Source organism: Leptodactylus fuscus, chromosome 6 (genome assembly GCF_031893055.1).
Source record: "Leptodactylus fuscus isolate aLepFus1 chromosome 6, aLepFus1.hap2, whole genome shotgun sequence".
Taxonomy (NCBI): Eukaryota; Metazoa; Chordata; class Amphibia; order Anura; family Leptodactylidae; genus Leptodactylus; species Leptodactylus fuscus.
In genome coordinates, this window is record NC_134270.1 from 93,778,243 (window position 1) to 93,796,112 (window position 17,870).

Genomic DNA, 17,870 nt, shown 5'->3' on the forward strand with positions numbered 1-17,870 from the left:
GTGATGACATTTTACCAGTGGAGATTTCTGTGGAAATGTTGTAAACCACATTCTGCAGATTTCCTGGCTTCAGTTATTTGCAGCGTTGATAAATAAAGATTAAGACTAAAAACTTGTCCTGGTAAAGTTCATACAGTAGAAAGATGAGAGATGTCTGTAACCGAAATGCCCATTAGATACATTTATAAAACTGTATGTAATCTTAGAAAACTTGCATGTTACTGAATACTAATAAAGAGTACATTTACAAGTCACGTGGCAGAATACGGATACTAAGTTGTTTTTTTTTAGTTAGTGGATTGTATATAGACAGGGTCTCAAAATGGGGGAAGTAGGGAAATATTTAACAAGTGTTGTAGCTAAGGCTAGATTCAGATCTGCTACTCATTGCTGTGATGGGTGCATATATCGCAAAATCCATAAAAAAAATTGCAGGAACTTCAGTCCAGCATTTAGAATGTTTTCCATCCACCAAAATGATGGACACTGGTACAGAAGCCCAACACACCCCATTGTAGAGTTTTTGGGAGGGGCTCCTTTGCTGTCCATCATTTTAAAGATACATCTCTTCTTGTTGTTGCGCTCCTATAAAAGTTCTAATAGATACTTAGATGTTTTATATGAAGAAACTATCTAAGCTTGGTCACACAGAAAGAAGTATAGATACATCTATGGAGCCCATATTTAACCATATGATAAGTTCAAAAAGTCTGTCCCTGCCTCCAAATATATTTTTTTGCAATATGTATATATTTTTTTCTAAATTAGATACTAAGTTGTCTTAGAACAACAGGATGTGCTGGGCGAGTGCAGGGCATGTGTGGCCCGGGCTACATTCCAGTGTATTGGTTGACCCTTGAGTGCACACTTGGTAGTGTGCATGAGGTCTTAATCTGTAGGAAACAAGTCGGGTCACAACATACATCATAGATAAAAGAGCTTGTAACTAACCATGTGAGTCTTTGTTGAATGTATTTACTATGTATCTAATTCAGCAACATGCATTTAAGTTTTCTGAGAGGCTTTTTTTTTTCTTTTTTTTTTTTTTTAACCTATCTAACCATCTATATATATCCAAGATGTCTGGCTTTGCATCATTTATCTAAACTTTCAGTTGCCACAATTTGACATTCAGATATCCAAAATGTCTTATCCTTCAATATCTATCTAAGCAGAGTTAGATAAATTTCTCCTGGTCCCTTATATTTTTGGCCACTATTTTATGGTTGGAGACTTCACTCCTTCAGCAGGTCGTCTTTGATGAGATTTGGAAGAATCTTTTGACTCTTCTTTATATTTTCTTAAAGTTGACCACAGCCGGATAAAGTTGCACCGTGAAGACAATGACTATGTCAATGCCAGTCTAATCAAGATGGAGGAGGCTCAGAGGAGCTACATATTGACTCAGGTGAGTGATTTTCCTGCATCTTTTCCCAGTTCTTTTATGTTCTTGCTGTGTATGATTGTGAAGTCACAAATCAGTGGTAAAAGTTGAAAAATAACCAGTCATCTCAGTAGAGTGTGCCTGTCCACTAGTGTGAAAGCAAGTCTGTGCTGTGGATGCTGCATGTGATATCCATACAACTTAGTTGTCATTATCTATTGCTTCTAGAGTTTCTTTAGGTTCTGCATGTCCTCTGCCCCCCCCCCCCTCCCCTTTCACTTCCCAATAAATGTCACTGGTTCTTATTCTGCTTCACTACTGGATTCTCCTCTTTCCTTCTCTCCATACAAAATATTAATACTGTCTTGTCACTGAACAGGGACCACTACCCAACACCTGTGGACATTTCTGGGAGATGGTCTGGGAACAGAAGAGCACTGGGGTTGTAATGCTGAACAGAGTCATTGAGAAGGGATCAGTGAGTATCACTTGTCACTCCTGCCACTTGACATGTGTTTTCCTAGACTTTGTGCCGTTTTTTTGTGTGGGGACTGAATGCAGGAATCTCTAATGAGTATAGCCACCAGTACACCACATCCAAGGCTTGTAACTCAGAACTACCCTGCTAGGGATACCTGAAGTACCCACTTCCTTGGGAATGACAGTTGTTAACTATGGTTATCACTGCTACTTGCACCATGGTATTCCATTTTTCAGTGAAAAGCTGCTGTATATTTAAGAGCTGTAGTGTTCTGCCTGTAGAGGAAGCCAAGTGAGCACAGCTTTACTGCCAGTATCTACGGTAATTTCTTTTTCTTTTACTTACCCTGTAGATAAAGTGTGCACAGTACTGGCCGAAGAAGGAGGACAGCCCGATGTTATTTGAAGACTCAAACTTGAAATTAACCCTAGTTTCTGAAGACATCAAATCTTATTACACAATCCGAGTGCTGCAGCTGGAGAATCTTAGTGTAAGCATTGAGGCAATGCTTATCAGAACATCCATTCCCCTGCTCTTCACAAATGTATAGATCGAAGGTTTAAAGAGGACCTTTCACCACCTCCAGCAATACCCACTGATTCTGGAGCATTTTCTCTAGCCCCCACAAATCCTGAGCAATAATTTCTGTTAGACTATATTCATACGGCCATGTGCATGTCGCTGCACCATCAGTGCACATGATGGTATACGTGTGCTGCTCGTGCCTCCATGGCCCTATACATTGGTACAAGTAAGCAAGGTTCACAAAACGGGCAGGAACTGGACCTGTCCTGAGTTTTGCCCGGACCCATACACTGGACCATGAAAATAAATGCAAAAGAAAAAAAAAAAAAAAAAAAAGAGAGAGACACCGAGCGCACTAAGTGTAGTAGTATTACAAATAATGAGTAGACATAAATAGAGAATGACCAATGGGCCTCTCACCTGGTGGGGTTGTGATGGGATCACAACACCCTAAATTTCCATAAAAGCAAAATCACTTCTGGTGAGAGTGGCAGCGGTACCAAGACTAAACACCGGAGGACCGGGAAAGTGAATGTAGGAAGGAGGAGGCAAGGATCCGTGACGCATCCCGTCCGACTTGCTTCTTTAGTATTTTACGCACTTGAAAAAGGGTTTTTATTTACCCGAAACGCGTTGTGCCGTATCTGTACCTGACATCAATAAATATTGACCTTCATCTGCCGATTGGTTTCCATTACTTCTACATGACCATTTGAGCGCGGATCCTTGCCTCCTCCTTCCTACATGAAAATAAATGGTCATGTGTAGGGAGCCATAGAAATGAATGGTTCAGTATGCTAGTCATGAAAAACTTGGCAGAACACGGACTGTGCACACGGTCGTGTGCATGAGATCTTAATTTCATCACACTAATGCTCTGAACAGTCATGTGTGTGTGGTCCCTGTCTGTCTGCTACAGCACAGAACCAACCACTTGACAACAGAGAGCCTAAGTAACTGCATAGATTGCTCAAGAATGGTGAGGGGAGGTAGAGAAAAAAATATTTCAACTGCTCCAGAATGGAAAGATGCAAAGAACTGGAGTTGGTGAAGGTGGCAAAAAGCCCTTTTAAATATAATTATTTTAAAAATCGTATAATTGCACAATAGCAGTCAGTTAGCATAAAACCATCTGACGAATGTACAAGAAACAGTTACCTTGTTTCTCCGAAAATAAGCCCTAGCATGATTTTTCAGGAGTTTTGGAGTATGCTTGAAATATAAGCCCTACTCCGAAAATAAGCCCTAGGTACAGTTAGTGCTGGTTTCTCATACACAGATCGGGTAGTCGCGCTGACATGACTACATTGTGGCTGCCTCTGGTCACCAGAGGGCGCCAACTGCTACATTTGACTGCAGTGGAACGATTCTGAAATGACAAGGGGCCCGACAAAGGAGTGTGAGAGCTCATCTACCATTAGCACAACTCTAAATTGTTTTGGATCTAAGGGGGTCTAGTGAGTGCCTTGTTGTTCATGGGAAAAAAATAAGACATTCCCTGAAAATAAGCCCTTGTGTAATGACAGTAACCTCTATTACAAAATAGTCTGACCACTGTATAAGCAATGCTACTTCCGATGCCGCCCCTACTACCTCTTGTCACCTCCTCTACCTCATAGATTGTAAGCTCCTGTGAGCAGGGCCCTCAGTCCCGTTGTGTGAAGTGACTATTTCTCTGTAATGTATCTTTTTGTCTGTACTTGAACCCTACAAATGGTACAGTGCTGCGGAATATGTGGACACTATACAAATACAATTTATTATCTTCTTCTTTTGGAACAAAAAATAATATAAGACCCTGTCTTATTTTCGGAGAAACACTGTATGACTTCACTTCTGTGTGATCACATCTTAATGTTCTATTAGAAATCACGATCATGAATTACATGTAAACAGGGCGTCCCCTGCAAATGGACCAGAGTATAGTAGGTATCCTCACTAGGTTGACAAGTAGTGTTTGTTCAGCATTCACACCTCTCTCATTGCACAATTGTATCAATTATCCACACATCTAAAGAATTCTTTACGGTTGGTTGTTTGTATTTGTGTAAGTTTTAATTGTTGTCCTTTTGTGTCCATGGTTCTCGGCCTTTCACGGACTTGACTGAATGCTTACTTGTACCCGCACTAAATTACATGCCTGTTCCCTGGGCTCTTCACTTTATCTCACCCACTGTACATTTGTTTTGCAGACACAGGAAAACCGGGAGATCCTACATTTTCATTACACCACATGGCCAGATTTCGGAGTCCCAGAGTCTCCAGCATCATTCCTCAACTTTTTGTTTAAGGTGCGAGAGTCAGGATCTCTGAACCCTGAGCATGGGCCTATTGTAGTGCACTGCAGTGCTGGCATTGGACGTTCGGGCACCTTTTGTCTGGCAGACACCTGCTTACTGCTGGTGAGTAATATGTAGTTGTAGCACATGAAATATATTAGATGTAATGGGAAGTCCGTGTACAAGTAAATAACATGCTCAGAGGGGTCTCAGATCAGTAATTAAACTGAACCATTTGTTTTCTAGGGCTTTGTTAAGCCGAAGTGTACATTCAGGTAAAGGTGATAGGATCCCAACAATAAATAATAATTATAACCTCAAAATATGATCAATACAATAGACATGGGGCAGTTTTTTGATATTTTAGATTAAAATGTGCCGGAATAGCATAATTTGAATAGTAAAGAGGTGTTCCAACTCATTTTAATATTTAATACAGCTTTTGAGAGTCCCTCAAACATAGCAAACCATTACTTATCTGTCCGTAGGTTTCTAACTCCAGCAGATCCGTTCTTTTATATATAGGTCCTGCAGCTATTTCTTCCAAAGGCTTTAGTCTAAGGCTGCTGTGGCCACCTTTTCACAAAAAGTATGTCATGGCAGTCACATGTTGTTTGTGAAGAGGTCTATAGCGGTCCACAAATGGGATAATGTTGTCTGGAGACGTCAGCCTGAGGACCTGTATATGCAGATGAGCGGAGCTTCTGGTGTTGGGAAAGGTGAGTAAGAGATGTTTTAAAGGGATTCCATCATTCAAAATATGCATTTTTAAATAAACTGACGTTGGAATAGCCTTTAGCCCTACCCTTGCTATTCTTCGGCTTGAAGCCATTTTTGAATGATATAGTTTTTAGCTATTATGCCAATGAGGCTCACGGAGCACAGGGGGAGTTCACCCTGTGCTCAGGAGCGTCATACCCTCCCTGGCCTTCATTCTGCCTCCTTGACCTTTCCTGCGCACCCCCTTCTATATAGGTCAGTTGACGTCAGCCTTTTCTTGCTTCATCAGCAGTAGCGACTCTCTTCAGTGAGATTGAAATCATGTGTATGCGCTCAGTCCTTTCCCAAAGTTAGGACTCGCTGAAGAGAGTTATGATGCAGAGAAGAGAAGGCTAACGTTAACTGATCTACATAAAAGGGATCATGCAGGAAAGTCTAGGAGGCGAAATGAAGGCCAGGGAGGGTATGACGCTGCTGTGCCCTGTGCTCTGTGAGCTTCATTAGCATTATAGCTAAAAACTATAAAATTCAAAAAAATGGCTGCAAGCAGAAGAACAGCAAAGGTAGGGCTACAATGGCCTTTCCAAAGGCTATTCCATCGTGAGTTTATTTAAAAACTCTTATAGAATCCCTTTAAGTGCCCCTCACCAGCAATACTAAGTAATACAATAATATAGTCAGGAATTCCAGGTCAAGAAATGACTGTCAAGCTTTAACCCCCTAACACTCAGCTCAGTAATAGTACATCGCTGCAAGTAGCACGTTAGCGCTCAGCTCAGTACTATTACTGACCTGTAATGACGTGGGCACAGAAGCTGTGCCCGCTCCATTACTCCCGGCACTCGGCTGCGTTACACAGCCAAGAGCCAGGACGACCTGCCCCGCTAAATTAAGCTCCACTCCTATCAGCGGTATTAACCCTTTTAATGTCGCAGACACATGTCCGTGACATCGAAAGAGTTGTGATGTGTGTGGACCCCCTGGGCACCCCCAGCGGCGAGATCGGGGGGTGCCCTGATGCATTTTACGCAGCCCGGGATCTGGCTAGTGACCCCGGGCTGCTAGGACCCCATCGTACCTAGGTGATCCTGCCATGCTGCAGGAAGTGAATCTATGCGTCACATGATACTTATGCTGTACACCGTGCGGAAAAATATTTAAAAAGTAAAATGCAATGCCAGAATTGATTTTTTATTTATTTTTTTTATCCACCAAAAAAGAGTTAATAAAAAATAGTCAATAAGTTATAGGCACCCAAAAATGGTGTCATTACAAAATGCATCATATCCCGGAAAAATACAAGCACTCATATGGCCACATCAACACAAAAATAAAAAAAAATATATATAGCTTGACTAATGTGAAGACAAAAAAAAAAAAAAAAAATTCCAAATGCGTCAGGAGGGGTATATATAAGCGGTACAAGTGTATATTAGGGGTACAGACCAGTTTTGCAGCTTATAAGAGAAAATACAATAGAAGAGTCCCTCAAAGTGACACCCCCCCCCCCCCCCTCCACAATCATAGGAGCTACTGGGACATAGTAGGGAATTTGGTGTTCCCAATGTACTCCGCACAGCTTACATATTCCCTCTTCACAGGCATGTCAAACATGCGGGCCGCATGCGGCCCTTTACAGGCATATCTGCGGCCCGCACAAAAGTCTCAAACTTTGTCTCTAAGAGACAAAGTTTGAGACTTGTGCGGGCCGCAGAGGTGCAATACTCTCGCTGCTACACGCTGCTGTGTAGACGTGATGACGTCACATCGCGTCTAAATCTTCAGGCGGAAGCCACGCGGCTTCCGCCCCCGGCAGCACCCTCCTATGTCGGCTCATTCATTTGAGCCGACAGCGGAGGGGAAAGCCGCGACCGCGATGGTCGCGGCAGGCGGGTTTTGACCGCGTCTCTCGGTGTCAAAACCCACGCGGGCAGTTCACGTGTGAACGACCCCCTCCGGAGAGAGAGTGCGGCGGGGGAGCGAGGACTCTGAGTCGTCGTCGGAGGTAATTATAATTTGTGTATGCATAGAGGTGGAACGTGAAACTGAGGGCAGATGAAGGAGGGGGCGGCATGACACTGGGGGCAGAGATGGAGAGGACATGAATCTGGGGGCAGAGATGGAGAGGATATGAATCTGAGGGCAGAGATGGAGGGGGGACATGAATCTGGGGGCAGAGATGGAGGGGGGACATGAATCTGGGGGCAGAGATAGGGGACATGAATCTGGGGCAGAGATGGAGGGGGGCCATGAATCCGGGGGCAGAGATGGAGGGGGCGTGCTCTATGGTCAGAAGGGCGTTTCTGACCATTAGCCAGGGACGTCCTTCTGCCTCGCGGCGCCTATCGCGCTGTGCTGTGGAGTGGGGAGGAATGCCCCCTCCCTCTGCTCACACAGCTCGTCCATAGACGAGCATTATCAGGAGAGGGAGGGGGCGTTCCTCCCCGCTCCACAGCACAGCGCGATAGGCGCCGCGAGGCAGAAGGACGTGTCTGGCTAATGGTCAGAAACGCCCTTCTGACCATAGAGCACTACGGTACCGGCACCGTAAGCTCTTTACAGCGGGCACAGATCGGGAAAGTCGACAGTGCGCTGAATTCAGCGCACTGTCAGCTTTCCAGCAGTATATAACACTGCATGTGCCCAAAAGTGGTGAAAGGTCCTCTTTAAATATATTAGTTGCTGTTACATATTACTACTTCATATCTTGTTTTCATGACTGCTGTTAAAATACGTGTGACATTAGCTGCTGTGTGCGGCCCTCGCAACAACCTCTTGTTACTCATGTGGCCCTCGGGGTACCCTGAGTTTGACATGCCTGCTCTTCACCATCTGCTGTGCATTCACGTCTGGGATACTAATACTCACTACACTCCCTGATAAATTCTCTGAGGGGTGCAGCTTCCAAAATGGGGTCACTTGTGGGGGTTTCCCACTGTTACGGTACTTCTAGGGCTCTGTAAATGCAACATGGTGTCTAAAAACCATCCTAATGAAATTGCTGCCCGAAATCCCTAAAGGTGCTCTTTGATTTCTGAGGACACGTATTGAGTCACGTTGCACAGAAGGGCCACATATGGGATATTTCTACAAACTGCAGAATCAGAGAAATAAATATTATGGTATGTTTTGCAGTTAAACCCTTCTTTGTTACAGAAAAATGTGGTTTGAAATGGAAAATGTGCATAAAAAAGTGACATTTGGAAATTTCACCTCCATATTGCATTAATTCCTGTGGAACACCTAAAGGGTTAATAAAGTTCCTATATACAATTTTGAATAGTTTGAAGACTACCTATTATATAGACCCCTCAAAGTCACTTCACAACTAAATAGGTCCCTAGAAAACAAAATCTTGAATTTTCTTTAAATCTTACAGTTTGCTATTAAAGTTATAAGCCTTCTAACATCCTAGAAAAGTAAAAGGACATTGAAGAAACAATGCCAATATAAAGTAGTCATATGGGAAATGTTATTTAGGAAGAATTTTGTGTGATATGACTATCTGTGTTTTTACATGAAATTTTCAGTATATTGTCTTTTTTTCTTTTTCTTTTTTTCTTTTTTTTTTATGTAGATTCTGAGCCCCACATAGGGCTCACAATGTACATTTTTCCCTATCAGTATGTTTTTTGGAGTATGGGAGGAAATCCACGCAAACACGGGGAGAACATACAAACTCCTTGCAGATGTGGGGTTTTTTTGTTTTGTTTTTTTTTGTTTGGTTTTTTTTTTTGCCCTTGGCGGGATTTGAACACCAGGACTCCAGCGTTGCAAGGCTGCAGTGCTAACCACTGAGCCACCGTGTGGCCCCTATATTGATCCTTGTGATGGGACAACCCCTTTAAAACTATTTAGTCTACAGTAGCTTACACTAACTGAGACATTATTAGTAAATCTGCCTCAATGTATCATTTGGTGACTGTTAATTTGCTATGAGGTCCAACATGTAATTTGTGGCAAGGTGCTTATTTATTCTTCTGACCGCAAGATGTGACTTTTCATTTTTTTTGTACAGATGGACAGGAGGAAAGATCCATCTTCGGTGGACATTAAGCAAGTCTTACTAGAGATGAGAAAGTACAGAATGGGACTTATCCAGACAGCTGATCAGCTGCGATTCTCCTACCTGGCAGTGATTGAGGGGGCCAAGTTCATCATGGGGGACTCATCGGTGCAGGTCAGAGGTCACAAGTAATCTAATAAATGAGCAGTTACCTGTGCAATGACAGCTGGTCCATCACAGAGGCCTCCATTGCGCGTTCTGTCAATTGCTGTAAAAATATTCTGCTTTCTGGTATTCTTTGTTCAAATAACAGAAACCAGACTGTCCCCATTTATAATCAATAAGGATCCATGAAAGATAAGTAATGTATGTACACATTAGGAGAAATACATTCTGGTCACTATGACAGTTTTCTGGTGTAGAAAGTCACATCATTTTATTACTCTGTGTATGTATGCTTTATTATAGAGGTCAGTTAAAACAAAAGTATCAGTTCACAGTGGCTGATTTTGTATCAGGTCACACCTGCATTCGGGGAGTCTGCTTGGGGACCCCCGAAAAGAAAACTATACGCATAGAAAAGTGGTTACCTGGGAAAACACGAGGATCCAATAGACTGTAATGGGGTCTGTATGGTTTCCTCTTGGTTTCCACATGAAACATGAAGAGAGAAAAGTCCTGGAAGCAGCACATATTTTAATTGTTGATCTCTTCTATTTCTGTTTCAGGAACAATGGAAAGAATTGTCTAATGAAGACATGGACCCTCCTCCAGAGCACACCCCTCCTCCACCCAGACCACCAAAACGCACCTCTGAGACCCTAAATGGACGGATGCATGATCAGCCAGAGTTCTTCTCTCAGCAGGTGGTAGAAGAGGTTATAAGACGAGCGGTCAGCGTAGTGGAGGAGAACATTCCTGATGGCAACGCCCACTTGACCGCTAAGCCACCTGTAGAAAGGTAGGAAATATTAGAACAGATTTATTTTGTACACCAGTCTTAGTATTTTTCCCAACTGCCACAAAGTGTACCTGAATTATCAAGAAGCTCCAGCCTCTTAATACAACAGGCACATTCCAGTGTGCCCAAATGGAAATCTATGTCAGTTAGGGATTGGCATACATTTCCTGTATAATTCACATCAGAAAACTGGCGTGAATTGTAATAAATTTGTCAAGTGAGTGCTTTCCCATCCTCCTCCACCCACATTCATAAACAGGGAATGGGGAGCATCTTGGCTCTAGAAAGGGCCTTGGGCCAAAGATGTGCCATATTGTCAGACCTCTACTGCAGAAAACTGTCATAGATGTGTTAATTAAATTCCCTACAGTGTCAACCTTTCACTCAATTTGACTGTCGCATTCAGTACTGCAAGATTTAAGCCTGCCCTGACCCAACCATTCAGGTACAGCAGACATCACAATAGACTGTGGCATGTAAGCCATTAGACTTCTCTGATCCTATCTGACCCAATAGCAATGGCCTGCCACTTTAAGGCAAGGTTCACACCTGTGCCCGGTCTCCGCTGATGGATTCCATTGCCCATTCTGCTTTAAAAATGTGGGGAGAAGCGGATTAGGTTTCCGTTTGGGGGGACCCCATGGAGACCAATACAGGGCTACATATAATTTTTCTTGGGGAATACAATTATTTGCTAAAACCGATATATTAGAAGTGATAGGTCTTACATTTTTGTTTGTTTTTTTAAATATTAATATAAACAGCACAATGTGTGTAGAATTCCAGACCATTTGATCATACATCCAAAAAGAAAAAACATGTACAATTAGGTCAAAATATAATTTTATATTCGTTAGTTAAATCCGTAAAAAAAATCATATAAAATGTTATTCCCATAAATTGAAAAGATGGTAAATATTAAGATGCATACACTAGAGCTAATGATGATATATATTTTATAAATACCATACATACTAAACCATGGGCCAAAAGTTTAGTGATATCAACGTTCATATTAAAAAAAAAAAAAAAAACTTTAAAATTTTTACAATAAAGTGCTAGTGCAGTAAATAAAGAATATCCAAATTAAGTGTAAAACTAAATACATAATAACTAAGGAACAAATATCCAATTTCATTAATAGTGTAAGGCGACTGTAAATGTGTATTAATAGTATGTTATAAATGCCTACCCTGCCACTCACACTTTCAAAGAGACTCGCTCTGCTAAAATATTAAATTATCATGCTATTTATCCAGCACAATATCAGATGGGGGGGGGGGCAGACAGCCCATTTTTCAAATCTGACGTGCCACTTTTCTGTAATAACTTTGGAAAGCTTTATCGTACCTATATGATTTTGAGACAGTTTTCTAGCATCAGCTGTCCATTGTTCTGGTATGTCTGAGGACCAGAACAACGAACAGACTGACCACTAAAATAGCGGTTATGTATTACCCAACAGACCCCTTTACAGCCAGTGTGATCAGTCGACTCCATATGTAACCGCTATTTTAGCGGTCTATTCTTTTGGTGATTTTTAAACTGAAAGTGGCAGGCAAAAAAAAAAAAGTATTCGCAAAACTTTTTCTTCTGCTGATTTCCTATGGAGCCTCCAATGCAGATATGAAAATAGCTGTAGTATTAAACTAACTTTGGTTGAGATCTTTTGCAAAAAATTTTTAGGATTCATTTTTTTTAGGTTGTTAGAGACTTATAAGTTTAACAGCAATTTTCCAAACTTTTGAAAAAAAAAAAAGAGAGGGAGAAACCCCCACATATCTCTCCATTTTCTAAACTTCATCCCTCACACCAATTCAGACATTAGGAAGTTTGTTAAATGTCTAAATCTTTCACAGGAGTTAAACCTGGTGAGATTTAGAAATTATTATTATTATTATTATTATTATTATTATTATTTTAATAATACATTCCTTTAGCCATAAAATTTCTATTTTTGCAAGGTGTCCAAACAGAAATCCCAAGTGACTGCTGTTTGAGCACGTGAGAGGTGTTATAACCCGGTCTCAGCAGTCTCGGCCTGTTCGGTTCAGGCGCAGAGTGTCCAGACGGCATTCAGCGCATGAATCACCTGATGCACGGCAGGGGAATATTCACACCAGACATGCTGTTTCTGCTCTGGCACTCGGGCGTGGATCACGTGGTGAGTTGCCTGGTGGATCAGTGCCTGGTGTGTCTTGGCCTCTGAACGGGTTAAGGTCTCTGCAGTGCTGAATACTTGACAGGCCATGGGCGAGGCCTTCTCTTACTATATAAGGCTGTTGCACTTGCTCTCTGATGCCGGTCTTAAACGTCTGTACCTGTGCTCTAGTATGGTCTGTGTCTGAAGCTGTTTACATCTGCATCCCGGCCCATCCAGTTTCTTGCTCCTGTTCACACAAGACTGTTTAGCTAAGTATTGAGCTCCTATCCAGACATAGTGTTCCGGGCGCAGCGAGCCCTAGGTATTTTTTCTGTTTGGAGGTTTGGAATGTTTTTGGTAGGGGTTTTTATAGTGTGTGATACTCAGTTCTGTTTTTTCCTATCCCTTGCTTAGTTCAGTTATTCTGTGTTTCACGTTTATTTTCTCCCTATGCTTTGCGTTACTCATGTTCACCGTTAGTCCGCGTCTGGACATCCGTGGGGGGCTTGTTCTGTATCTGCCTCTCCTTCGTAAACGTGAAGCTAGACAGGGGCTCTATTTCCCTTTGCAGTTTAGCTACTTCTCCGGCTGTGCTCGTGCCCCTTCAGGCAAGTTAGTCGGGCCCACGGCTACTTCTAGTTGTGCGAGGCGGGGTGTAGGAGTATCCACACTAGAAGTCCAAACTGCTCATACTTATTTGTTTTTATATATGTTTTTCCTGTACCGTACTGAGAAGTTATCAGTCCGGGGCCAGTCCGTGGTCAGGGATCCCCAGACCATAACAAGAGGTGTGCGACTGGACTTTTGGAGGGAATATTCGAAGCGTTTAACCCCTTGGTGTTGGCCAATTACACGCATTCCTATGCCAGCGAGGTATTCGATCGAATACTACTCGCTCATCTCTAGTGATGATACATTTGCTGAACCCCTGAAATGTTAAAACAGTGTAAAGCCCCATTAAATGACAAATTTCTTGAGGGATGCAGTTTCCAAAATTTTATCATGGAGCATTTTGATCTCACTTGTCCTTCATAAAATATATTAACATTTTTTTTAAAATGTTGCTTTAAGCACTTTTTTTTTAAAGGAGAAAATGTACCCCACAAGCTGTTATGCGATCTCTCCTGAATACAGAAGTTTGTGGTTATAAGCTGCTGTGTGGACAAATGGTGGGGCTTGGAAGGGAAAGAGTGTTTGGCTTTTGGAGGCAGAATATTGCTCAGGTGCCATATCTTGTTTAGAGTGCTCCTAAAATAATAGTGTAATGTAAAACCCTGAAATGTCATCTAAACCCCTCAAAGAATTTATCAAGGGCTATAGTGATAGTGAGCATTTTGAAAAGTGTTTTAGATATTTTTTTTTTTTTATTTATTTTTGTAGATATTTAACTTAGATTTATTGCAATAAAATTTTGCTTTAGTCATGCATTTTTACAAGAAGCAGGAGGAGAAAATACACCCCATAATGTGTTATGCAATTTCTCCTGAGTAAAGAAATATCCCATATGTGGATGAAAACTGCCTGCTTGGGAACATAACAAGGTTTAAGGCTAAGTCCCCACTTGTGTCCCGCAGCGCTGTGGGAAAACCCTCGTTCTTCCCGCAGTACGTTAGACAGAAAGTTTGCAGAGGTTTCAATTCTACCTATGGGAAACCACCGGCGTTTTCAAAACCATGCGTGTTTGCAGCACAATTTATACCACAAAGTGGGCATGGGAATCAATAGAACCCTATCCACTTTGCTCTGACTGTAAAACGCTGTGATTTTTATATTTTTTTTTCCCATGACGTTTCCGCCGGGGGTAAATTGCAGCGTTTGTGCCACATGGGCCCTGGCCTAAAAGTGAAATAGTACCATGAGTTTTTAATGCAAATTTGGTGATTTACACTGCACTGGTGGGAATTGCAGAAGCTCTGAGGTGAAATGTGGAAAAAAAGGGGTATAAGGATTATGAGGTTTCTGACAGTCAGTCAGAGACGCCCTTCCTCACAGCAACATCTGTAGCGCTGTACTGTGAGAGGGGGTGTTGCTTACCGCCCAGTGATGACGCTGAGCGGTGAGGAACACCCCCCCAGTACTAGTCTATGGACAAGTACTATCAGGAGGGAAAGGGGGCATTCATCACCACTCTCACAGTACAGCGCTATAGATGCTGCTGTGAGGAAGGGCATTCCTGACTGACTTTGGGAAACACCCTTCTGACAGTGAAGAGCTATGGTACTGGCACTGATAGCTCTTCCCCGGGACACAGAACGTGAAAGGAATTTATTGAGGGGTATAGTCAACATTTGCAACCCACAGCTGTTTCACCAATTTTACTACCAACGGGATGTGAAAATTAAAAATTACTGTATTTTCTGGACTATAAGAAACACTTTTTTTTTTTTTTCTTTTTTTTTTACCCCAAATTTGGGAGGAAAATAGGGGTGCATCTTATAGCCAGAATTTTGAGGGGGGGATGGGGGCGCGTAGATGCACGATTGCAGCATCGTTTCACTCCTTCCACTGTTGGCTTCCTGCAGCGGCAGGAGAGAGACTGTGTGGGCCCTAGGCTGCAAGGACAGGAGGTCCCAGCGAACCCATTCCGGTATCCGTCGCACTATTACAGCAGATGCTGGGTCTGTAAAAATGATGGTGGCTCTGCTTAAAAGCTGTCGCCATAATCACAATCAGTGTCCAATCTGATCGCGGACGTTACTACTTACACAAGCTCCCATCCCCCCCCAAGTGTAAAAATTTCCCCTGGGGCTGGTCCCCACTGGCCCCATACCTCTAAAGTTGCAGGCCGGCTCCTGCACGGTGAGACCGTAGGAGCCGACCTGTTCCTTTGACAGCCTGGAGCCTAATGAAGGCTCCCAGGACTGTCATAGTAATATTACTATTATGGCTGATCTATGACCGGCCGCAATAGTAATGTACAGAATCTCCTATAGACTGCAATACACAAATGACTGCAGGTTCCCTAGGGGACTAATAAAATGGTTAAAAAAAAATCTAAGTTCTATATCACTCCTTTTCTCTAGAATAGAGTGTAAAATTACTGTGAAACACATACACATTAGGTATTTCTGTGTCTGAAAGTGCCCGCTCTACAAACTTGGGAAATATTTTTCCTGTAGTGTCAACGTCGTAGCAGGAAAGAAAATCAAAAATTTTGAACTGCCGTTTTTTTTTTTTTCACTGATTTGCCTCTGATTTGAATAAAAAGCGATCTAGGCAATAAACATTCCCCAAAATGGTATAACTAAAATTTACACCTGACCCTGCAATAAAAGATTCCTTATGCATCCCTGTACAGCTACAAGATCACCTGTCAATGTGGCCTTGCAGATGTAGCAAAATTTCAACTTCCGTATACGAAATATTTTTACTATTTTTTGCTTCAACATTTTTTCCCTATTTCCTCCTGTAAAACCTAGGCACGTCTTACAGTCTGAAAAATACGGTACTCTTTTTCCAATAAATTGTATTAGACCCAAATTTATAATTTTCACAAAAGGTTAAAGGAGAAAAAGCACCCCACAGTTTTTTATACAATTTCTTCTAAACACAGCAATGCCCCATGTGTGATCATAAACTGCTGTATGGGTACATGGCAGAGCTTGGAGTGGAAAGAGCGCTATTTGGCTTTTAGAGGGCAGACTTTGCTGGAATAGTTTTTAGGTGCCATGTCTCAATTTTAGAGCCCCTAAAGTACCAGAACAATGGAAACCTCAAAACATAACCTCATTTTGTAAACTACACCCCTCAAGGAATGTATGAAGGGGCATAGTGAGCATGTTTAACCCTTGAGTATTGCATTATTTTAAGAAATAAATGCACAGTGAAAATCGCAATTTTTCCAGAGATACACCATTTCAGTTCCCAATTGTGACAGCAGAGACCCATAAGTGGGTTATCCCTGGTACAAAAGGCTTTGGAGCGTTTGTCTCTGACGCAAGCTGGGCACAACATATTGTGCAATGAAATGACATGTTCCTGGAAAAATTGTCATTTTTGCTCTGTTCAGCTGATGGTGCATTCATTTCTGGAGAATAAAATGGGCGGTAAAAATGCTCACTGTACCCCAAGATAAATTCCATGAAGGGTGTAGTTTTCAAAATGGAGTCACATGTCGGAATTCCACTTTACTGGCATTTCAGGAACTCTGCAAAAGTGACATGATGTCCAAAACAAAAACATATTCTCCTGTCCCCGGATTCTCTGGTGCCTTCCATTGCAGTCCGGTCCTGCTGCACTGCTGTCGTCTTTTGCTGGAAGTCCTCACCGGCTGTGATGACCCATATTCCTTTCCAGACCACACCAGGGGCAGGTGAGTATAAACTGTTTCTTTGGGGGGTTTTTTGTTTGTTTTTTTCTTTTTTTCTTCAACAACCTAAACAATATATATTTTGGAAATCCCTTTCAATGCTTCTTCCGCTGACGATCCCTTATAAATCAATTTATTTTATCTATCTTTCTGTCTTTCTTGCAGTCTTCGTCATGACACTGAGCTGAGGAAGAGAAACCTGAACGACCAGATCTCTTCCTCATTCAACCCTGAAGAAGTGACCAAACCGGACAGTGCAGATGACAGAAACGACAGTCAGGAATGGAAGTCATGGGCGCTAAATGTGTGCGTATTCACAGTGCTGACCGTTGGAGCGATGCTCTGTTACAGGGTGTGGTACCATTAACGAACACTGTGCCCAGGATGCATCTGACTTCATCACCCAGGCGCAAGTGAGACATATTTGGAACCAAATGAGGAGGAGGAGCTGAGTGAAGCTTTTACAGCTGTAGTTGTAATGCACTAACGGTGTCTCCAAGTCCTGACGCCCCATGGAGAGATTCTTCACATCTCAGGGCATTTTTACATCAATTCAGGAGTAAACACAGATCATGCCAAATATATCTCTCTATATAAATATATATATTATATATTTTTTTTTCTTTTTGGAATAAAATTGTCATGACAACACATTGTTGTTTCTTTTTGGCTAGGTTTTTTGTTTTGTTTTTTTAAAAACTAGTCTGTTTTTAAGAGGACGCGAGAGTCAACGCGTTTTATTCCCTTCTGCTCCATTTTACAAGAATCGCAAGCAATTTGTATAATGCTTGTTTTTTGTTTTTGTTTTGTTTTTGTTATATATATATATATATATATATATATATATATATATATATATATATATATATATATATATATATATGTGTGTGTGTGCGTGTGTCTCGTAACAAGATGGTTCCCTTTTTATTGGATGCCCCTAGAAGCTGCCCCCTCCCGCAATCTGGGGAAAGTAAAATAAACACATCAGAAGAATGTATTGTTTTTCTCTTTGGGGCATAATTTGTATTAATATTATGAGTTTGACTGTTGGTGAGAGGTGAA

The 17,870-nt window shown here is 41.9% G+C and overlaps 1 protein-coding gene across 2 annotated transcripts in view; it reads left to right on the forward strand.

Annotated features, from left to right (window-relative positions):
* PTPN1 (protein tyrosine phosphatase non-receptor type 1) overlaps positions 1–17,573 on the forward strand; it is a 60,611-nt gene extending 43,038 nt beyond the window's left edge. For both annotated transcript variants that reach the window (XM_075276823.1, XM_075276824.1), the window contains exons 3-9: positions 1,308–1,408; positions 1,764–1,862; positions 2,218–2,355; positions 4,583–4,792; positions 9,408–9,569; positions 10,124–10,356; positions 16,974–17,573. In XM_075276823.1, coding sequence (XP_075132924.1) covers positions 1,308–1,408; positions 1,764–1,862; positions 2,218–2,355; positions 4,583–4,792; positions 9,408–9,569; positions 10,124–10,356; positions 16,974–17,175 — 1,145 coding nt within the window. In that variant the 3' untranslated portion in view covers positions 17,176–17,573. The remainder of the gene's footprint in view (positions 1–1,307; positions 1,409–1,763; positions 1,863–2,217; positions 2,356–4,582; positions 4,793–9,407; positions 9,570–10,123; positions 10,357–16,973) is intronic.
* The last annotated feature ends 297 nt before the right edge of the window (positions 17,574–17,870 follow it).